General features: G+C 35.8%; 1 protein-coding gene across 1 annotated transcript; it reads left to right on the plus strand.

Moving 5' to 3' along the window:
• Nucleotides 1-7,337: 7,337 nt before the first annotated feature.
• LOC123553867 (uncharacterized) lies at nt 7,338-21,082 on the plus strand. The gene is made up of 3 exons (XM_045343572.2): nt 7,338-8,088; nt 16,097-16,246; nt 19,828-21,082. The coding sequence occupies exons 1-3, from the start codon at nt 7,623-7,625 to the stop codon at nt 20,142-20,144; spliced, it is 933 nt and encodes a 310-aa protein (XP_045199507.2). The 5' UTR covers nt 7,338-7,622; the 3' UTR covers nt 20,145-21,082.
• Nucleotides 21,083-21,376: the final 294 nt, after the last annotated feature.

Genomic DNA, 21,376 nt, shown 5'->3' on the forward strand with positions numbered 1-21,376 from the left:
CAAGAGCCATGTTAGATATGGCTAATCCCCCCGCCGGGCATATTATAACTGAAGGCTAAAGTTCCTGGCAAGTTAGTGTCTGAAAGTATTAATGTTATTTATAGTAACAACTAAAGGAAGTTAATCTTTAAAAAAAAAAAAAAAAAATTGCAAGTCCACACAAAAATCTTTATCAGGTAGAGACTGGTCAAAATACACCTCAAAATTGGATTTAGCATGCTTGTTGTACTACAGAAAAGTGGTCTCGATTTTTCCCTACGACTAGTAATGAAAAAGTTACAATAAAAGCTATTTAAAGTAACAACAAAGGGAAGTAATTCTAAAGAAGGGAACTGCGCATGACACTTCGTCCATGATGGTGTGTAATTGTGCCAAGTTACATCAAAATCCCTCCATGCATGAAGAAGAAATGCTTCGGACAAAGTCATTCTTGTATCTGACCTTTGGCCTCTTAAGTGTGACCTTGACCTTAGGCCTAGTGACCTGGATCTTGCGCATGACACTCCGTCTCGTGGTGGTGAACATTTGTGCCAAGTTATATCAAAATCCCTCTATGCATGAAGAAGAAATGCTCCGGACAAGGTTTTTATTCTTGTATCCTTTGACCTCTAAGTGTGACCTTGACCTTAGACCTAGGGACCTGGTTCTTGTGCACACACTCCGCCTCATGGTGGTAAACATTTGTGCCAAGATATATCAAAATCCCTCCATGCATGAAGAAGATATGCTCCGGACAAATTTTTTTAAGAAAATATGATAAAGGGGAATAACTCAAAAAATAGGCAAGGTAGAGTTATTGTTCTTGCACATTGCACTTCCTCCCAATGTGTTCTATCAGTGTATGAAGTTTGAAGAAAATCCCTCAAGTACTTTTGGAGTTATGCTCTGGACAAAATTTTATATGAAAATATGATAAAGGGGAATAACTCAAAAAATAGGCAAGATAGGGTTATTGTTCTTGCACACTGCACTTCCTCCCAATGTGTTCTATCAGTGTATGAAGTTTGAAGAAAATCCCTCCAATACTTTTGGGGTTATGTTCCGGACAAAATGTTTTAAGAAAATATGATAAAGGGGAATAACTCAAAAAATAGGCAAGGTAGAGTTATTGTTCTTGCATACTGCACTTCCTCCCAATGTGTTCTATCAGTGTATGAAGTTTGAAGAAAATCCCTCAAGTACTTTTGGAGTTATGCTCTGGACAAAATTTTTTATGAAAATATGATAAAGGGGAATAACTCAAAAAATAGGCAAGGTAGAGTTATTGTTCTTGCACACTGCACTTCCTCCCAATGTGTTCTATCAGTGTATGAAGTTTGAAGTAAATCCCTCCAGTACTTTTGGGGTTATGCTCCGGACAAAATGTTTTAAGAAAATATGATAAAGGGGAATAACTCAAAAAATAGGCAAGGTAGAGTTATTGTTCTTGCATACTGCACTTCCTCCCAATGTGTTCTATCAGTGTATGAAGTTTGAAGAAAATCCCTCAAGTACTTTTGGAGTTATGCTCTGGACAAAATTTTTTATGAAAATATGATAAAGGGGAATAACTCAAAAAATAGGCAAGGTAGAGTTATTATTCTTGCACACTGCACTTCCTCCCAATGTGTTCTATCAGTGTATGAAGTTTGAAGTAAATCCCTCCAGTACTTTTGGAGTTATGCTCCGGACAAAGATCGTTGCGGACGGACGCACGCACGCACGCACGCACGGACGGAGAGCATTTCTAATATCCCCTTCGCCTTTGGCGGGGGGATAATAAAAAGGTTATTATCTTTGCATCGGAAAATATGCACTCGTTCTTCAGCGGAAGAATATTGCGCTCCTAAAGTCGCGCAATATTTCCGCTGAAGAACTCGTGCATATTTCCCGATACAAAGCTAATAACCTATACCGTATTTTCCGGACAATAGGCCGCTGCACCGTATTGGCCGCAGCCGTATATTTTATCTATTTCAGAAATAAAATTTAACGTATAGGCCGCTCCGGCATATTGGCCGCGGCCTATACACCACAATGCGGCGAACTTGACCATGTCGTATAAAGAATGTTCTCGATAAATAGTCATTGAAATCGTTTGTATTTACAGTTAATCACACTTGTTAAACTTTCGAATGCAGTGAACTGTTGAGTCCGAATGTAAGTTTTCGTGAGCTGTTTTCAAAGGCCCTTTCGGTAAAATTGTCCATTCTGTACTCATTACATTTTACTTGATTCAATCGGATATTAAGCAAAATATGGCTACACCGACGAGAAAGAGAAATTTATCTGAAATCGATACTAGAATATCCAGTTAAATTTCAACGACTTTCAAAATGCAAGTGAAAAATTAAAACAAAAATGTTGTATAGGCCGCATGACAGGCCCATTTAGAACAAATGAAATGACGTATAGGCCGCTTCGACGCATAGGCCGCACCCTTGAAAATTTCACTTTTTTTAACGTATAGGCCGCGGCCTATTGTCCGGAAAATACGGTACTTATATGCGTTCTGCAGCCTTTTTTCAAGTTGAAGTTTGTTAATCTTGTACAGAATAAAGAAGGCCATCTACTCAGTTCTCGATGTGTCTAAATGTAAAATGACAAAAAAAAAAATAATGATTTTCCGTTGTAAACTGTTTTTATCATCCATTTATTTGGTAGCTACGATATGTGTCACTTACAGTAAAAATGATTTGGCTTTTGATAAGGGACGGGCTAGACTAGCCTAGCCTCTAAACTGATAATAAATAATTTGACACAGTATTTCAATTTTTGTAACTTTTCTTTAATTTTCTCTAACAGTGACAAAAGGCAGTCTATTTTGCAGATTTTCTCTGCGAACTGATTGTAATATTATCATGATATTGGACATAGGATATAGACCGGATATATTCACAATTAATTTAAAAATAGAAATTAAAGAAAAAGATATATTTTAGTCTAGGAACTAGTCTAGGAACGAGCAACAGTAGGGCGTCTTTAAAGAATATAAAATGGAAAGATTTGAAAGATGACATAGAATCCTCATGTCCATAAATTACTCTGTGTTCCTTCTTAGGTGATTTACCCATGTATAGGTCAGATCCAATATTATATAAACTGTTCAAATATGATCATTGTATATGTGACAGGTTCGTTGGTAGGTGTAAGATATAAACTTAAAATCATTTGTTTTGTTTAGAACAATTAAGTGATTTATAGTTTTGTTTTCATTGTAAATCAAAGTTGCAGTGGTTTCTTTTGTAAGCAATTCATTTATGCAACAGCGGCCAGTCCATCTGTGCAAACTCACATTAGTCAAAGGCGGATACAAATCAATCCCGACTTCCCAGAACTTCACGGAGTGCTTTAATTACCATTTGCATCGTCAAATGATTGGTTGTCTTGTGTATACTCTAGCTAAACGTATCTAGGTCGACTTTTTTTTTAAAAACAAATTATGTGGAAAAGTGCTGCATGTAAATGCCTACAATTACAGTGTAACTTCTGTTAGCGTCGCCATCAAGGAAGAAATACCTCTCTTAGAAGGCAGAACAACTGCTTTCAACCAGATGGATTAACGCTCCAAGGCAACGGCCTTTGTGCAACAAACATATCGTCTCGTCAACGGTGCTTGCTCTACAGAAAATGCAAGATTAACGTTCTTGGCGTTTTCCTTCTTCGTTGTTGTTTTGTTTTTACACTTTTTATATTTTATTATTATTTTCTTTTTTGAAAACTTGCCACAACCTTCAAGTAGCTATACTAAAAACGTGTAATACAGTTGACCCCACTAAACTGAACAGTCAATTGACCACACTTAATGTTCGATATATAGGGATAAATTGTGTGCTGCAGCAACATAAATAGTGTTGATATATTTTCGAAACAGATCCTTTCATTAAGCATGTTCAGCTACGGTGATGTCCGGAATCCTGTTAGTGCCATGTGAAATGTCGTCCGTCGCCCCTCAAAGGCGACACACGTCAATGCGATACGACATTGCGACAATGTGATACGACGCGCGACATTGCGATACGACAAACGACATTGTCAATTTAAACATCGTCTAAACGGAAATGTGATTTGTATACTTTTACCGCTGACGGTTTTGTCGGAGGACCGTCTCAAAATATATCATTTTTTCGTGAAAATATGCATACCGGTACTTCTTCATATATTAAATAGAGGAGTGGTCCTTGTCTGAGGAGCCATATCTTCATAACCTGATGTCCGATTTTAATAAATGATACCTTGTTGCAAAGGGCAAGCCAGTACCTAGAGAAAACAGGCCACGTTAGGTTCGAACCCGGTCGGCTAGGGGTCAAGGTCATAGGTCAAATTCCGGTAATATTCTTAAAATATGAACTTGTCAGAGCAGTCAAGACAGTCCTGAAAACCCAAGCACTACCTTCACTTAGTCCAATGACACCATTGGAACAATTCTCACGGCTCCCCGGTACAGCTTTTATCCTAAATTACGCACAGACGGACGAACAGATGTTTTCTTTGAAAACAAGTTTTTATGTGCAGTTATTTACCCAAAATAAATATTTTAGAAGCACTTTTTCCTTATTTTACTGCTAATATTTTAAGCCAAAAATGGCAAGGTTCAGCAAATGTTCCCGACGGCGTGCCCGTCGGGAAAGAACATTGTTTTTTATATTCGTTTAGGCCACACTACTTGTTAAAAGAAATTTCAGTTTGATACCTTACTTTTAACGTTTTTAATAATAAAATGAAATTGATGAATTGTTCGAAAAAATGCGACCAAGATTAGCCGGTATTTATTTAAGTGAACGCCGGTATTTATTCAAGTGAACACCGGTCGAAGCACGACAATGTCGTTTGAGAATGTCGTTTGTCGTATCGCATTGTCGCTCGTCGTATCGCTTTGTCGCGATGCCGTATCGCATTGTCGTGTGTCGTATCGCGATGTCGCACGTCGTGCTATTGGCGCATATGCGACACACGACAATGCGACACGACATCGCGACAATGTCGTTTGAGAATGTCGTATGTCGTATCGCATTGTCGCGCGTCGCTTAAATGCAGGACACGACGCGCGACAATGCTATACGACATCGCGACAATGCGATACGACGCGCGACAATGCGATACGACGGACGACAATGCGACGCGACATCGAGACATATCGTGCCAAAATTGCCAGCTCGACGCACGACATTGATAAGCGACATCTCGACATTTTGACGAATGTCATATCGCATTGTCGCTCGTCGTATCGCATTGTCGTGTGTCGTATCGCATTGTCGCGCGTCGTATCGCATTGTCGCGATGTCGTATCGCAATGTCATGAGGAGCGACGGACGACATTTCACATGACACTAACAGGATTCCGTAGTGATGAGAGACTTCCGGTATATAGAAGCTCCTTTTACAGTGAATTTGTCTAATGAAATAAGAAGGAAAAATTCGAAACCGCAAAATTTGTTCAGATTGGAGATATTTTCGATTTTTCAACGGTTTATGTTTTGAAGGAGTTTCAGTATACATTGGATTCTTTGAAAGCATGTGTCTGTTGTATGAATTAAAGTTTAAAGTTTCTAAGCACCAACTAAAAATATCAAAGGCATCTATGTGCCTGACCACAGGGGAGCGAAACAAATAACGCCGCGGTAGAACCGTTGGCGGACGGGGTGGGGGTGGGGAGGCGGCAGCACCATCGACGGACGGGGTGGGGGTGGTGGCGGCAGAACCGTTGACGGACGGGGTGGGGGATAGGATTACGAGAAACATCTGATGTTTTACTTTTTTATTGTATGGACACATAGACGTAACTGTGCGTCACGTGGACCGTATAATGTAACATTCCCTCCGAAAAAGCGCTTTATATGGAGGGATAATACTAAATCCACATAAAGCTCCCAGCTTGAATAAAAGACGAATTATTAAGGAATATTAATGGTAATGGTAATCCGCTTATAGCAAAGCTTCAATCCTAGTTTAAATACGAACATACATAAACAAAATAATAATAATCATAATCAAAGTATAATTCTTCTTCTGCTTCTTCATCCTCTATGCCTACACGTCAATGTATAGTATGTGTACCGGTATGTGTCCCGGTCACAGGGGCTCGAACATCAAGACATGGTTAGTGAAATATTTTAAGTTCTGACCAATCAGGTTCGAACCTGTGTAGGAGTCAATTCAATGCCTTTTAAAGTTAGGTGATTGGCAAGTGTAATATTTATTTTCACAGGTAAACATTATATTTAAATTGTAAGTAAATGACAATACAAGATCAGACTAGATGAACGAAGGCACGATACGACGGGCGTGACCGTGACAAATACGGTACTCCGAAAGTCCTTTTAAAGAGGTTTCCGTAGGGATTCTTGCGGCACCGACGACGAAATCGGTTTCATATGATATGTTGATGAAATTCGCCCAACTTAACTGGTTAATTTAAACATTGTAATTAGACTTAAACAAATTTGATTTCGGTAAATTTTAGCGTTGATAAATCATTTTCAATAGGGTCATCCAGACGCAAATATAAGGTGACCAAAATTTTAGTGTTAAAGGTGTTAAAATGACGTAAAAAATGAGATTATGATGAATACATAAGTGGTAATGTACTAATGAAGATGATGACGCGACGAATGAATATGTAATGTGGTGGTGTGGTGATGATATGATTTTGTTTTATTAAAATGATGTTGATCAAATGGTTAGGACTTTAGTGAAACGTTGCGACTATAAAATTTATAGTTATAAATGCATAAAAGTTTATTTATAAAAATCTACTGATGTATATTGTTGAAATAAAACGCTATAATCATGAAGCTACGAGTTTTGAGTGTGAGAGGTGGGTGAGTGTGAGAGGTAGGTGAGTGTGAGAGGTGGGTGAGTTTTCTTTCCTGATTTTTGTTTGGTATTATGTCATATGGTGAAGACCTAACACAGTAAGAAGTCAAGAACATTAACCACTCGGTCTCGAAGACCCCATTCGTTACAAATGAAGATATTTTAAGATATGCATAATTATATACCGTTTTCCCCAAACTCTACATAACATATTTTCATTAAGATTTGCATATATATACTGTTTCATTCCTTTACACTGTAATATGATGTTCATAATATATATACCGTTCTTTTCATAAAAATAATCTAGTATAACACATCTTTTTAAAGGTCTCAAGGGATTGCAATGGAATCTTTTCCTGATTCTGAATGTATTTTAATTATTAAAGGTTCACTTTACGCTTAGTTTCATTCAGGCCGCAAAATCTTATCAAACGATAAATTGATCGACTTATTTTTCATTCAGAAAAAAAAACGCCGTGTAGTTGTGTACATTCATCTTAAAATTCGCTTAACCGTGACTATAATACAGTAATTTGATCCTATTCTCGGATGACTGAAATCAGACTTGTGTACCAACATAGAAAGTTTAGATTTTGTTTAAATAGATATTTAACATGAGAAAGTATATAGGGTTAGTGTAAGTCGTCGTTATGGATAAATTAAGACGGCTAATAACAAATTTATACACGAATATAACGATTCTATTATGTATAAACTTTTCCGTATGTGACAGCCGTAAATATTTTCAGTCATTTTCCTTCGGGGCAATTAACAGTGTACAATAACGATCTAGCATACGCATAAAAAGTCCTCCGCTTAATCAAATGTTGACAGTGACTGAAAATGAGTTGACAAAGGAAAGAAAGGATTTGTTAAAAAGGAATACATTCTATACAATTAGGGAAAAGATGGCTCATAGCGGAAAACTTGCGAAAAAGGACTTGTCTATACTTAAATATACGGGACTGCAATTCAATCCGGATAAATACGTTTTCCACCTGTTACTGGTACTGACGTTGATGTTTATGATATTATACACGGTTGGAACTTCAGTCCCTGCTTGGTACGTGCTCGAGGAACGTGTTTCCAACTTGAGCACATGCAAGTCAGCTGATCTCTACCTAGAACCACACGTGCGGCGTTATTGGAACAAAAGTCCAACGAAGTTGCTATTAACTTCCAGTTTATGGTTCATAAACGTGCGTTTAACTAACGAGGATGTGCAATACAGTAAATTTGTGCCATTTATATTTGCCCAAAAAGAACATATAGCTGAGGAAACTCGTAATGGTATGTATCCTGTAGTTGGTGCAGGTCCTTTTATTAATAACTGGTACCCTGCGAACTGGTACCCTGCGAATTTTGTAAATGATTATATTTTTTGTGATGCATACACATTTATGAAATATAGACATACAACAGAATGTGAACTTTAAATTCAGCTGTGATATATTTACTTTTTTATGGTAAGGACAAAGTGAAATCTTTGGTCGGGTAAAAACGTTCTTCACTATTTTAATATTTCCTAAAACATTTCATTAGCGCTTACCACTATACAGATGTATAGCCCGTTAATATTAATCTTAAATTCAAGATTTTACTTGTTTAATCCTTATACGGGTAATAAGAATTTATAATTTGATCTGGATTAAATTATTTCCGTGTAAGTGTACTATACATTGGGTAATTTTCGCGTTAGTTTTATTTCGCAATTTGATATTTCTTCTTGTTTGTGGTTGTATATACGTACCCTTGCTTTTTCTATATTGTTTATAGATATAGTTTTGATTTGCGTATCCCTTGAATTGCAAATATTTGCGAAAATAAAGACACCGCTGATTTAACCCAATGTACAGTATATTAAGACCAATAGAAAAGTAATCCTGTCTGTGAGGCTTTGCTAGGACTGACAAACAAACAAAAAAGAAGAATTAAAAAAAGATGTATTGTGGATTTTCACCCGTATTTTATTATTAAATCGCAGTCGTTGGTGCGAAACAAGTAGTGTAAAGGCTATTTAGTTTTTCCCAAATATCTACTGAAGCTTTTTATTCAATGTCATTTATTGTGACTTAAATGTTTGACAATTTTCTTACAAAATCTTAATTTGATAGATATTTAACCTCTTTACCGAAACTTGTATAGTTGCGTATTTGCTTATAAGACTTGAACTGAAAGTTGTATTATCTAACTCTTGCAAACATGATACTTTAATTATGCAACATTTTATAATTTCACATAAATGAGCGTTACATGTTGACATTTGTAAACGCGTTATTTACAATAAAATAAACAAAACGCAATAAAATTCTATATCCTGCTAAATTATGGCCTATGGGATTTTCAATTTTGTATATGTAAAGTATGCTTTGTTGGGATAAGGACGTTTTGTCGGAAGTCTGATATCAGCCAGGGTATAGCAGTTAATGGTTTGTGTAACACTAGCCACAGAATTTTCAATGTATCAATATCTAAATCACAATAATTTCAAGAACAACAGAGTAAAAAATGTATAAGAGCACAGATTATTACATGATTTCTTTCATTATATATATAAATAAAGTGGAACCGAAATGAAAGTTGGTAGCTCCTGTGCGTCCACGCAACCAACCCTGCCGGTCTTAATACAAAATGTACACCTTAATAGCCGAGTAACGCGTAACTTACATTTTCTTGAAGAATATTGTCAACAGCATAGGCATTCGGAACATGTGTTCGGTCAGTAATGATGTTATATATGATAAAAAGCGTTCATAGACTGTCCAGGACCCAAAAATAAATCCAGCACCCATTTACTATATATCAATTGAATAAGTGTCCATAGACAGTCCAGAACCCAAACCATTTACTATAGATATAGGTAAGTAAGTAAATATTTTATTATAGTGACATGTGTTATACAGTGTACATATAAAGCCAAATTTTAGCTACATAATTTTAAGAACACCCGGCCCATAGACCTATCAGTCATCTTCAGTCAGTATAATACATATTTCAAAGACGTCAACTTTTAAAAATGCTGGATTTATTTTTGAGTGTTGGACTGTCAATGGACACTTTTTTATATCCGATATATAGCATCATTATTTTGACGGACAAACAAATGTGCCGGATGCCTATCACAGGGAAAATATCTCTTACTTGATATTGTAAAGACATAATATTCATTAAAAATGTTGGACTAAAATGATCTAAAGAGTGTGAAGTCTCCAAAGAATCATCTTGTATGTCAATCTCATTTAGAAAGTGTGTTTTGTCCTCAACAGGTTGACGGTGTCTTTACAGACGTTCGCCTGTTTACTATAGCTAAGGGGATATAACTTCCTAAATCAAGAGAGAACTTGAAGTTGGTTCTTTCTCATAATCTTTAGATTTAAAAACATCTTTATAAATCCTGTATGGTATTTATCTATCATCATTGTTAGCATCTATGACAAGTGTGTCAGTTATGTCTATCTTTTATATTTGATGCAAATCTGCATTGAAAATTACAAAATCGTCTGTTAAAAAGCAAGTCTTGCCTAAAAACGACAGCTTATGTTCAGTCTTTTTTATACAGTCTGTTATAATTGCAAGATCAGAAGAAAATTGGCTATTTAGTTATCTCACTTTTGTACAATTACTCCTGTATAGGATTCTGGAATAAAAGATTGGCTCTTTGAACTGTTCGTCACTTTAGTGAGGAAAATGTTTACGATCCAGATGTTTTAATTAAATATAACGATTTTGAATATCAGTATATACATGTAAGTCTTTTCCTGCATATTTCGTCGGACCTTCGAGGTGATGCGGCTTTTGTGTAAGGAACACTTATCATTTAATTCTAACATAAAATTAAAGTTGTCATTAAATATTTGAAAATATAGAAAGTACCTATGACCATGAAGAATACATCAATGTTTTCACTGAGACAAAGCAGAATCCATCTGAAGTTCTGAATATTTGAGGTGATTTACACATTTCCTAACTGGTGCTCGAACACTGTTAATGGACTAATGGACTCGTGGGAGTGGAAGTAGAGGGCATTTACACATTCCCTGACAAGTGCACGAACACTATCAATGAAATCGGGGGAGGGGGTTCACACATTCCCCAACAGGTGCCCGAGCACTGTTAATGAACTCCCGGGGGTGGCGGGGGTGCAGCGTTTACCGCTTTTAATTGTAACATTGATCTCATCCAAACTTTGACTTTCTTTTCCATAAGCTTTTTTAAAATTATATCAAGGCGAAATATTGGTTTTAGACAGGAATCCGTGTTCATAATAACGTAGGTAAAACAATATGAAATGGTTATCTGAATGTGTGTGTGTGTGTAGTGTGGGAGGAAGGGGAGTTATAGTCGAGGACATGCTTATGTTTTAGCAGGGGATCGGACTCCGGGCGTAGGGGGATAAGCTACATTGTCACTACTCAGTTTTATTTCAACTTGAAAATATTTAACTTAAGAGGAAACATGAAAGCACGCGAGTACATTGTCAACAATAATGACATGACATATTACATATCAAAGACAATGTACAATTTTCTTTCCCACTCCACAAGTTTAGCTAGAGGCAAATTTTCATTGTTTTATGATATCAAACGTTTTCTTGCGGGCAAACTTTTTGCTAGCTGTTAATTAATGAGGAAAGTGCACTTTACAACTTAGAAACATGCTGCAGGCGTATTATGCATCACACAGATCAAGATTTGATATCGTTGGTCTTTTATCTTTCTGTCATGATAAACCTTTGATCAGATAAAAGTGCGATCAAAATCAAATTTTGATATATTTGAATTATTAGCACTTCATAAAGTCATTTTCCGGTATAAGTCGATATGGCGCTAAAGGGCATTGTAAGTTTATATAAAAAAGACTCCGTCCAAATCCTGTTATTAACAGGACGGAACGAAAAAATAATATATACAAGGGTTGTCCTGTTAAAGTTGTAGACGTTTGAATAATAAGTAAAATGATTTATATAAGTTCACGAGATTCTCACAGTCATTCAATCACACTCACTATTAAAATGAAATATTTATATTAGAAATTTACATGAAGTAAAACTGAAAACATAAAGATGCACTCAGACGATTAAAATGAAATATGTTTTATAAATTTTAAACATAAAGACGATCGTCTCATGTCTAACATCAAAACATATAGCGTAATATTCAGTCTTTCTCCAACAACCTCACCCTCACCCCCACCCACCCTGCAGGCTAAGTATAATGTGGCTGGCCGATGAACCCACTGAAGTCGCTGTCCCGTTGTACGTTGCTATATCTTGTTATTTCAGTAACTCCTCCCAGTTGTATCTTCCTCATATTGCTATCATTGTAGCTTTTCGGTCGTCTTTAGGTGCGATTTCTGAATGTCCCAGAGCAAATCCGCGGTATTATGCCTTTCTACATGTTACAGCTTCTGAGAGTACATGTAGAAGTCACAGACATTGCGACACGGCTCTTCCGGCGTCGCCATATTTTACAACACTACAAAGAATACGAGCATTGTTTAAAATCTAGAAAATGTTTCTGTTTAAAAACCTGGCAGCGTGACGTACGAATGATTTCTGCTAATTTCTAACATGACCATCCGTGGGATATATTGACAGTATGCTTTGTTATTACAGTATGGAGACGGAAAGCGAATTCTGTGTTCTTATGCCAAGTTACGCACTGCGCTGCTCACTTGTAAAACTCAAAAACGTCTTTTTGTAATTTTTTTTATTTTTTAAATAACATTGTCAGTTTCTTGGAAGTATTTACAATATACCCATGCGTAGAATATTTGCAATCAAGCGTCAGTAAATATGGTTTACTCCAAGTGTCTTTTACTTATTTGGACAGTCCTGGTTTTAAAGACATAGTAACCCAAAGGTGTCGACAGTGCCGCGAGGACTATCGGATGAAAAGAATTTGATTTATAAATTGAAAAGTTAATAGAAAGGCTATATGCTATGGCAGACTGAAGCTGTTAGATGCCCAGAATTGTTTAGTTTACACATTCACATGTGTTTATTCCCAAGAAATGTTTACTTGGACTAACAGGCGCGTTTTTGATTTCGTTTTAAAACAACACCTATCTCAAGGCATGACTTTAAAAATAGTCTGTACACTGTTCCAGATTTCTATAAAAAATCTACCCTGTTTCTTATCGGTGTATAAATTAATGTCGTTTTTTTCCATCATAAGGTAATGGACTTTTTATTATTTAAACGAATAATCTCACATTACCTAAGTGGAAAAGAAGTGCGTAACATGTCACTTTAGGGGCACCGTAGTTTCTTTCATTTCGGTTGATATAATTATGTCTGTTTTGTTTCCAGTCATAAAGGTTAGGCTTTTTATATAATTAAACACGGAATAGCTGCTGTGGACTTTTACCTAACAAATCGTACGAACAGCTTAGAAAAAGCGCCTGACTAATAATCTATCAGGACAAACTACAGGACAATGTGTTACCATTCAGACAAAATGTTACATTACAGAACATTTTACCGATAACATTAAAGCGGCTCGATCACATAATTTTGTAAAACTATAAAATTACCCCGTTTTTTAAAGAATTTATAAGAAAGTAAAAGCAACAAGCTGCACTCGCGTTTACATTACATTGACACCGGTTTTCTTTCCACTCTTTATTTTATCCTGTGAGTACAAGATGACTCTGAAATGTTTCACTTGATCTATTAACAAAAAGCTTTAATAAGACATGTCACAGCTTAAACAGATTATTGTTAAAGAATGTTAACACGGGAAATCCAATCAAGAGGTTTAATTAAAATAGATACATCTGTTGCCATGACGTTACAGCTTTGTGTTAATGGCCCAAGAATATGGAAATGTACCGGGAGGTAACAGTCGGTCAGAGAATAATACGCAGGTTAATGATTTTATTCCATATAATAGTCTCATCCATGTACAAATAATAAAAATCATTAAATATATATAAACATTAAATGTACTTGGCCATTCTATGATGAGAATTACAAGAGACTTTTATCTTTACTTAAATATCACATTCATAAAAACATATATATCACAGATTTATAGTACCTGCATTAAATGATTACGCTTTTCTATGTCTATATCTATAGCTACCATCGCCTACCGCCCAATTATCAAGACCCGATAGTAGGATGAAAAGATAGTATGATGGTAGGCGATGTCACTGGCACCAGATCAGAAAGAAAATGCCTCCGTACGTGTTATACCCTACCCCTAGGTATTCTATAAGAACCATGGTTATGAACGGGAAAATATACTAACCCGTTTCAATCGCGCATTTCATACCTAAAACACGCAGTGCGGTAAATGTGTACTATGGATATCAAACAAGTGGTAATTTATCTTCCATTGAGTACCGGTCGCATTTCTTTAATACATCTTATCTTAGAAAAACAACGCGTAGTTTATAGTAATTTCAACGTAACACAAAAAACTTGCTTGAACTTCCCTGGTGAAGTTCCGTTCTAGATTAAAAAAACATTCTGATTGGCTGTTGTGAAAATGTTTGTCAATCGTCACTTTACTACACGTGTTCGCTAAAATGTGAAAATGCAGCATTAATGTGCAAAATGAATAAAATAAACAGAACAGATGCAGACCATTGTACGATTTCAAATTAAATATCGTATACAAGATGAATTTCATTCATCATTTCGAGTTTTAGTGTAAAATTGTGATTTTTTTAAATTCTGTTTTTGTTTGTTTACGTTTCGCCAAACATGTGCACACTGTCGTGACCTCTAGACCGGATGTTCATTAGGGAAGGTCAAGCAAGTTTTTTCTGTAACGTTGACGAAAGCATAAAATATGTTGATAATCTCAGCAATATGGAATATTGAGACAATGTGACTGGTGCACGATGGAAGATAAATTATCGCTTGTTCAATATGCTACATACCCATTCACCGAACTGCGCGTTTAAGTTGAGAAATATACGATTGAAACGGGTTAGTATAATTTCCCGTTCACGACCATGGTTCTTATAGAATACCTAGGGGTAGGGTATAACACGTACGGAGGCATTTTCTTTCTGATCTGGTGCCAGTGGGCGATGTTAGGATAGCAGGTCGGTGGGGGATGGTAGGATAGCAGGTCGGTGGGGGATGGTAGGATAGAAGGATGGCATTACTGCCTTCCTGTCATCCTACTATCCTACCCTCATAAATTATCGCTACCGTACCATCCTTCACCTATCTCCCTACTATCCTGACCAAAACGTGGCCTAGAATAACACACATATTAGAGTCATTGGGTGGATACTCTTCAGACCAAGAATTATACATAACAAAAATCATACTTGACTTTTAGACCCTAAATTTGCGATGTACATCATTGAAAAAAAAATATGGATGGAGAAAGAAAGCAACAAATTGAAAATAACTCGGTTGTAAATTGTGAAAATGAACATAAAAATCATTGTTTTGAGTTAACATGCATTAACATATCATGATGTATGCCCCGTTTTTGAAAATTACCATGATTTAGTCTGGTGTTCTAACGTTCATTCTACTAATTAAAGATACAGAATTGATTCAGTAATTGAAATTGCATTAAACTCGACTAAACAGGGGCTATTACTAAACACAAATTAATCATATTTTATTCGGTACGTTGGCGGAAACAGAACTTACATGCCCTTGCTATATAAACACTTGCACGACTAGTTGAGAAATGATGCCCATTGTCTGTTCCCTTCAAATGATAGATTCTGAAGTTCTTTGGAGTCATTTTCAAATCGATACATAAACAACCTTTCAGATCGTTCAAAGGACTGTTGCATTTATATAAAGTATTCAGGAAACAAATTTTGACTGGTGTGATTCATAATCATTAACGCAATGAGGCTTTATGCCGTCGGTGTGGTAATTCAACTGTAGTTAAAGTGATTAGTTTAAATGTGTTATATAGTGAAAAAAGTCCCCTGAAAAATAGTTAGAATTTGTGTTTTGTAAAAGTATCATTTAGTACAAACTTACTCAGACGTAAAGTACCCTTGTAAATTAAAATTGACATGTTGCACACAAGCAAAATGTTACGTGATTAAGTTTTACATACATTTGTTTATCTACTTTTGAATGGAGTTCAATCACCAAGCGACTCTTTGAAGCGCACATTTGTTGTATTTTATTGATTTTGTATAGCGTTAACAAAATACGGACGGGAATTTCAAATCTACATCGGTTGGATTTGCTCATTAGTTCGTACTGAAAGAATTGAGGCAAAGTAAAAACAAATCTTGAAATTTTCAATACAGACCGTTTCTTTGTAAATTGTTCACATGACACTTTCTTTTCTGCAAATTTCAGGGATGGTTATCGACAACATGTTTCCCAAATGTTTGACTACAATCATCACGTTCACGTTCCTCAGTCTGGGGGTGGCTTTCACGTGCTGTGCTTCTAACAGACCTGCCAGGCTTATCTACTATGGGCTTTCTTCTGTTATGATTGTTGCTGGTAAGTTTTCAGTGCTCTTTGTTGTTTTGCGAAAAAATACAAAACTCCCAAGATTTTTTTTCTAAAAGTATGCCACAAAGTGGTGCCGCTGTGGACAAATGGGAACGAATTTCTCCTTTGAATGTAGATTTTTATTGACTGTCGCAACGATCTTCTTAATAATCTACGTAAATTCGATATTGACTTTTCATCTTCCTAAGATATCTAATCATGCATCTGTATGACTGTTTGTACCTTTTCCGTTGTCGTCTTTCAACTTTTTAAATTTATTAAATTTATTTTCCGATTTAAGCTCGATATGCCCGTACAGTTATTTGACAGAAGTATGACATATGTATGTACTTTATCTTAGGAATAAAAAAATACGCTTAAACTAGATTCAAATTAATTCATTATAGAGAAATGTAAACATGTATATTTTGTTGTTTTACAAGTTTCTACAACATAAATATCATATTGGTACACTAATAAATTAACTTAAAGTCATCTGTATAAGAATATGCATAAAACTCTTGAAGTTGAAACAATAAACTTGAGGGATATACAGCTGTCTAACATCTCTGCAAAAAGGACATTTTTTTTATAAAATGATATTCACCTTCAATTTTACCATTATTACACACGTTACACGTAGGTAAATTACGGTAACGTCCACTGACACTTTTCCATTGGAACACATAGAGAATAAAATGTTTATCATACTTAATCGGAAAACGATTTTTATAGCGTAAGTAATTTGAAAATGTTGTATTTAGTCTTGATTTGTTCGGGTAATAACGTGGCAGCTGTTGAAAGTTATGATAAAAGGGGAAAAGATCAATAACCTATTCATCTTCTTTGATTTTCTTCCCAGACAATAATATAAATTCCAAGAACTTTATTTACAGCACGACTGTGTCAATCGGGGCAGAGTCGCCGAGAGCAGGGATCAAAACGGATAATTTTAATGGGAAAATAATTTGTTTAAAAAAATCTCAAAATTTGACAAATTTTGAAATTGTCACCAAGTGCCAAGGTTTTGAGTTTTGTGATCGCTCGATGTCCGGCGTCTGTCTGTCTGACGTCCGTCGTCTGTCGTCTGTCAACATTTAGCTTGTGTATGCAATAGAGGCTGTATTTTTCAACTGATCTTCATGAAATTTTGTCAGAATGATTAGCTTGATAGAATCTAGGCCGAGCTCGAAAATGGATTATCTGGGTTCAAAAACTAGGTCACTAGGTCAAATAAAAAACCTCTCCTGTATGCGATAGAGGCTGTATTTTTCAATTGATCTTCATGAAATTTTGCAGAATAACAACCTTGATAAAATCTAGATCGAATTTGAAAATGGGTCATCTGGGGTCAAAAACTAAGTCAAATCAAAGAAAAACGTTGTTTATGCAATAGAGGCTGTATTTTTTAACTGATCTTCATGAAATTTTGTCAGAATGATTAACTTGATAAAATCTAGGAAAAGTTTAAAAAATGGTCCATCTTGGATCAAAAACTAGGTCACTAGGTCAAATCAAAGAAAAACCTTGTGTATGTGATAGAGGCTGTATTTTTTCAATTTATCTTCATGAAGTTTGGTCGAAATGATTGCCTTGATAAAATCTAGGTTCAGTTTGAATATGGGTCATCTGGGGTCAAAAACTAGGTCACTAGGTCAAATTATGGAACAAATTTGTGTATGCGATAGAGGCTGTATTTTTTAATTGATTTTCATGAAATTTGGTCAGAATGATTGTCTTGATGAAATCTAGAGAAAGTTTGAATATGGGTCATCTGGGGTCAAAAAGTAGGTCACTAGGTCAAATCAAAGAAAACCTTGTGTATGCGATAGAGACTGTATTTTTCAATTTATCTTCATGAAATTTGTCAGAATGATTGCCTTGATGGAATCTCGGTCATTGGTTCATCGAATATGGGTCATCTGGGTTCAAAAAACTAGGTCACTGGGTCAAATCAAAGAAAAACCTTGTTTATGCGATAGAAGCTGTACTTTCCAATTGATCTTCATGAATTTTGGTCAGAATGATTAACTTGATAAAATCTAGGCCAAGTTCGAAAATGGGTCATGTGGGATCAAAAATTAGGTCACTAGGTCAGATCAAAGAAAACACTTGTGTATGCGATAGAGGCTGTATTTTTCAGTTGATCTTCATAAATTTATGTCAGAATGATTGCCCTGATGAAATCTAGATCGAGCTTGAATATGGGTCATTTGGAATCAAAAACTAGGTCACTAGGTCAAATCAAAGAAAAACCTTGTGTAAACGATAGAGACTGTATTCAATTAATCTTCATGGAAATTGGTCAGAATGATTGCCTTGATAAAATCTAGGTCAAGTTGGAATATGGGTCATCTTGGGTCAAAAACTAGGTCACTAGGTCATATCTAAGAAAATACTTGTTTAAACTCAAGAGACCATATTTTTGGTCCAATTTTAATGCAAATTGGCCAGAATATTTGTTTCTATGAAATCACCAGGTTAAACATGTTTACACTGTTATGGTATGTTTCTCAGGGGAGCGACCTAGGGCCATCTTGGCCCTCTTGTTTTTGTTTTGTTTTTTGCGCTGTCGGTTTTTAGCAGTATTTAAACTATGTAACAATGGATAGTTCTGAATCAGGACTAACCTGTTCTCCCTAAATTGAACTCACAATTTCCATAAGAATTAGAGGTGGAGGACGAATGATTTCTATCTCAGCTCTGTTCTGTTCGGCTCGGATCTGTTTACCATAAGTCATTAAATGAAAATAAATTAAATACCGGAAGTGTTTTGATATATGTTATACTGCATTAATTTGATCCTTGATATCGACCAGAAATGTAAGATGAAAGAGATGTAATTGAACATGGAATTTATAATGAAATGCAAATAACACCTGATATATTAAGTACATATATATTTGAATATTTAACACATCAAACAAACCAATAGGATGATACTCAATTTACATTTTGTATAAAACTGACGAGTATTACTAGAAAGTTCAGTTACGCACTAAATGTGTCCGCAGTATTATTATGACATTGTTATATGCCCACAAACGAAGTTTGGGGTGGTTATAGGAGAGAGCTATGTCTGTCTGCCGATCGGTCAATTGGTTTTTATGGTTTCCGGACAATAACTCATGAAAGGTTGTTTGGTACAAAAGTGTAACATAATAAAATACAGGTCAAATTCGACTTTGGCTATAAACTACCATATTTTGACATAGTTATGGCCCCTTTCCAACTTAAAATTTGCCAAACTCATGGTTTCTGGACAATGACTCATGAACGGCTTGACAGATTTAAATTATTTTTGGCACACAGGTGTAACATCATAAAATACAGGCCAATTTCGACTTTGGCTACAAATAACCAATTTTTGACGTGGTTATGGCCCCTTTCCAACCTAAGATTTGCCATACCTCTGTAACAAGCCCGTATTGTGGGGATATAATTCGTCATTCCTGTGACAGTGCTAGTTTATAATTACTAGTAATTTTATAAAGAAGAGCTGGTAGAAAAATAGAATTGCTAAACAACTTGACTAACAGATTATCTTAATACCATTTTATACACGTTATTTTACTCTTTTTATCTTTCAGCAATAACAACTTGGGTATCTGTTGCCATCACAACCAGCGAGAAATATCTTCTATCTGTGGCCTTTGACCTTTGCCTCCAGCAGGGGGCGCTAAAGACTTCCTTCCTGCTTCAGATGGTGACCGGCTCCGCAGGAATTCTAGCCTTTATATTTGGTTGCATTTTAATACATCTAGCTATTTTAATAAACAGTAAAATTAACCAAGAGAAGTGCAAAGATAGCGAAAATGATTTAAGTATTCAAGAACAATTGTCTTCCATGTACACAAACTTTGAATACCCCGAAAAGCAAAGGTTTTCTGAGGTATACAACATCTAACAAGGACAGTCGTATCTTGTAACCTTTCTGTGGTAAATATTTCTGCTTGCAGCAACGAGTCTAGAGTGCCAGTTGTTACTGAAACTCTTTTGTATTGGTGTTGAAACAAAACATACACGAATGCTTATGACAGTATAAGTGGCTCGTGTGTAAAACCGCCGTGGAATAACTTTCAGACTAAGCAGCAAAAGGTTTAAGACGTATATACGCTGTGGGCTTGCGGTCAAACTAATCTTTTTCAACGTTGATATAAGATATCATTGAAGTGTCCTGCAATCAAAGCCGACACACCGTTTGACTGTTGGGGAAGATAACTATGTATAGGATATGGTATTTGCTACAAAATTTACAAGCCAATTGAATGAAAAAAGTCGTGGATTTAAAGTGTCTTGCCAACAAACTGCTCACGGTTATGGAATATAAAGGCATACAGTCTGGATTTTCAAACAAACCAGAAGACCATCTGGAGACATGTTTCTCAGTCACCAGAAGATCATCTGGAGACATGTTTCTCAATCACCAGAAGACCATCTGGAGACATGTTTCTCAATCACAATTAAAGAATCTCACTTAAGTAACATTCAGTCTCAAACATTTAACGGTGACACGGCCGAAGAAATGAAACTTGCTTAAATTCGTCTCACCCATAATAAGACCAATTTAGCTATTTTATTTGCTATTTCAAATGCAATTGTAAATATGTTTGCTTATTTAGCGCTTGTTGAAAAATAAACAAAGTCTTTCTGATATATCTGTATAGATAAACCATCAACATTTTATCACAGATGTAACAAGTGTTCATAGAATGTATACTATACGTTTAAAACGATTTTTGTTTTCGATCTATTGTTTTGAACAGTTGATTCATTCCTTATTTTGCCAATGAAATTTAAAAATAAATGTTAAAATAAACGCTGCTACTTGTAGCCAAAGAAACATTTCTTGTGGTCAACTGAACTGACGCCACTGTAGGGTCGCGACCGAGCTTCAGTATCGAGCACGAGAGGTCGCATACGTGTTCCGTATATATGTCGAGAGTAATTAATATAAGCTGAAGAATCTTTCACAAGTAAGTATCAACTTAAAGCTAGAATCACACTGCCCCGGATGGGCTTGCGGATGAGTTCCGGTTTCCCATCTCCGGATTGCTCCGGATGTGTAAGAAAAAATGAACCTCTCTAATGCAATAATTAACCTTATTAGAGCCGAAATAAAACCGTAATAGCTCGTAT

Source organism: Mercenaria mercenaria, chromosome 7 (assembly GCF_021730395.1).
Source record: "Mercenaria mercenaria strain notata chromosome 7, MADL_Memer_1, whole genome shotgun sequence".
In the NCBI taxonomy this organism is placed as follows: Eukaryota; Metazoa; Mollusca; class Bivalvia; order Venerida; family Veneridae; genus Mercenaria; species Mercenaria mercenaria.

What these genes read in the sequence shown, in the direction of transcription:
- LOC123553867 (XM_045343572.2), top strand. Translation starts at nt 7,623, where the DNA reads ATGTTGACAGTGACTGAAAATGAGTTGACAAAGGAAAGAAAGGATTTG. An exon ending in AGCTGAGGAAACTCGTAATG is followed by an intron (nt 8,089 to 16,096) that starts GTATGTATCCTG and finishes TGCAAATTTCAG; the next exon opens with GGATGGTTATCGACAACATG. An exon ending in TTCTGTTATGATTGTTGCTG is followed by an intron (nt 16,247 to 19,827) that starts GTAAGTTTTCAG and finishes TTTATCTTTCAG; the next exon opens with CAATAACAACTTGGGTATCT.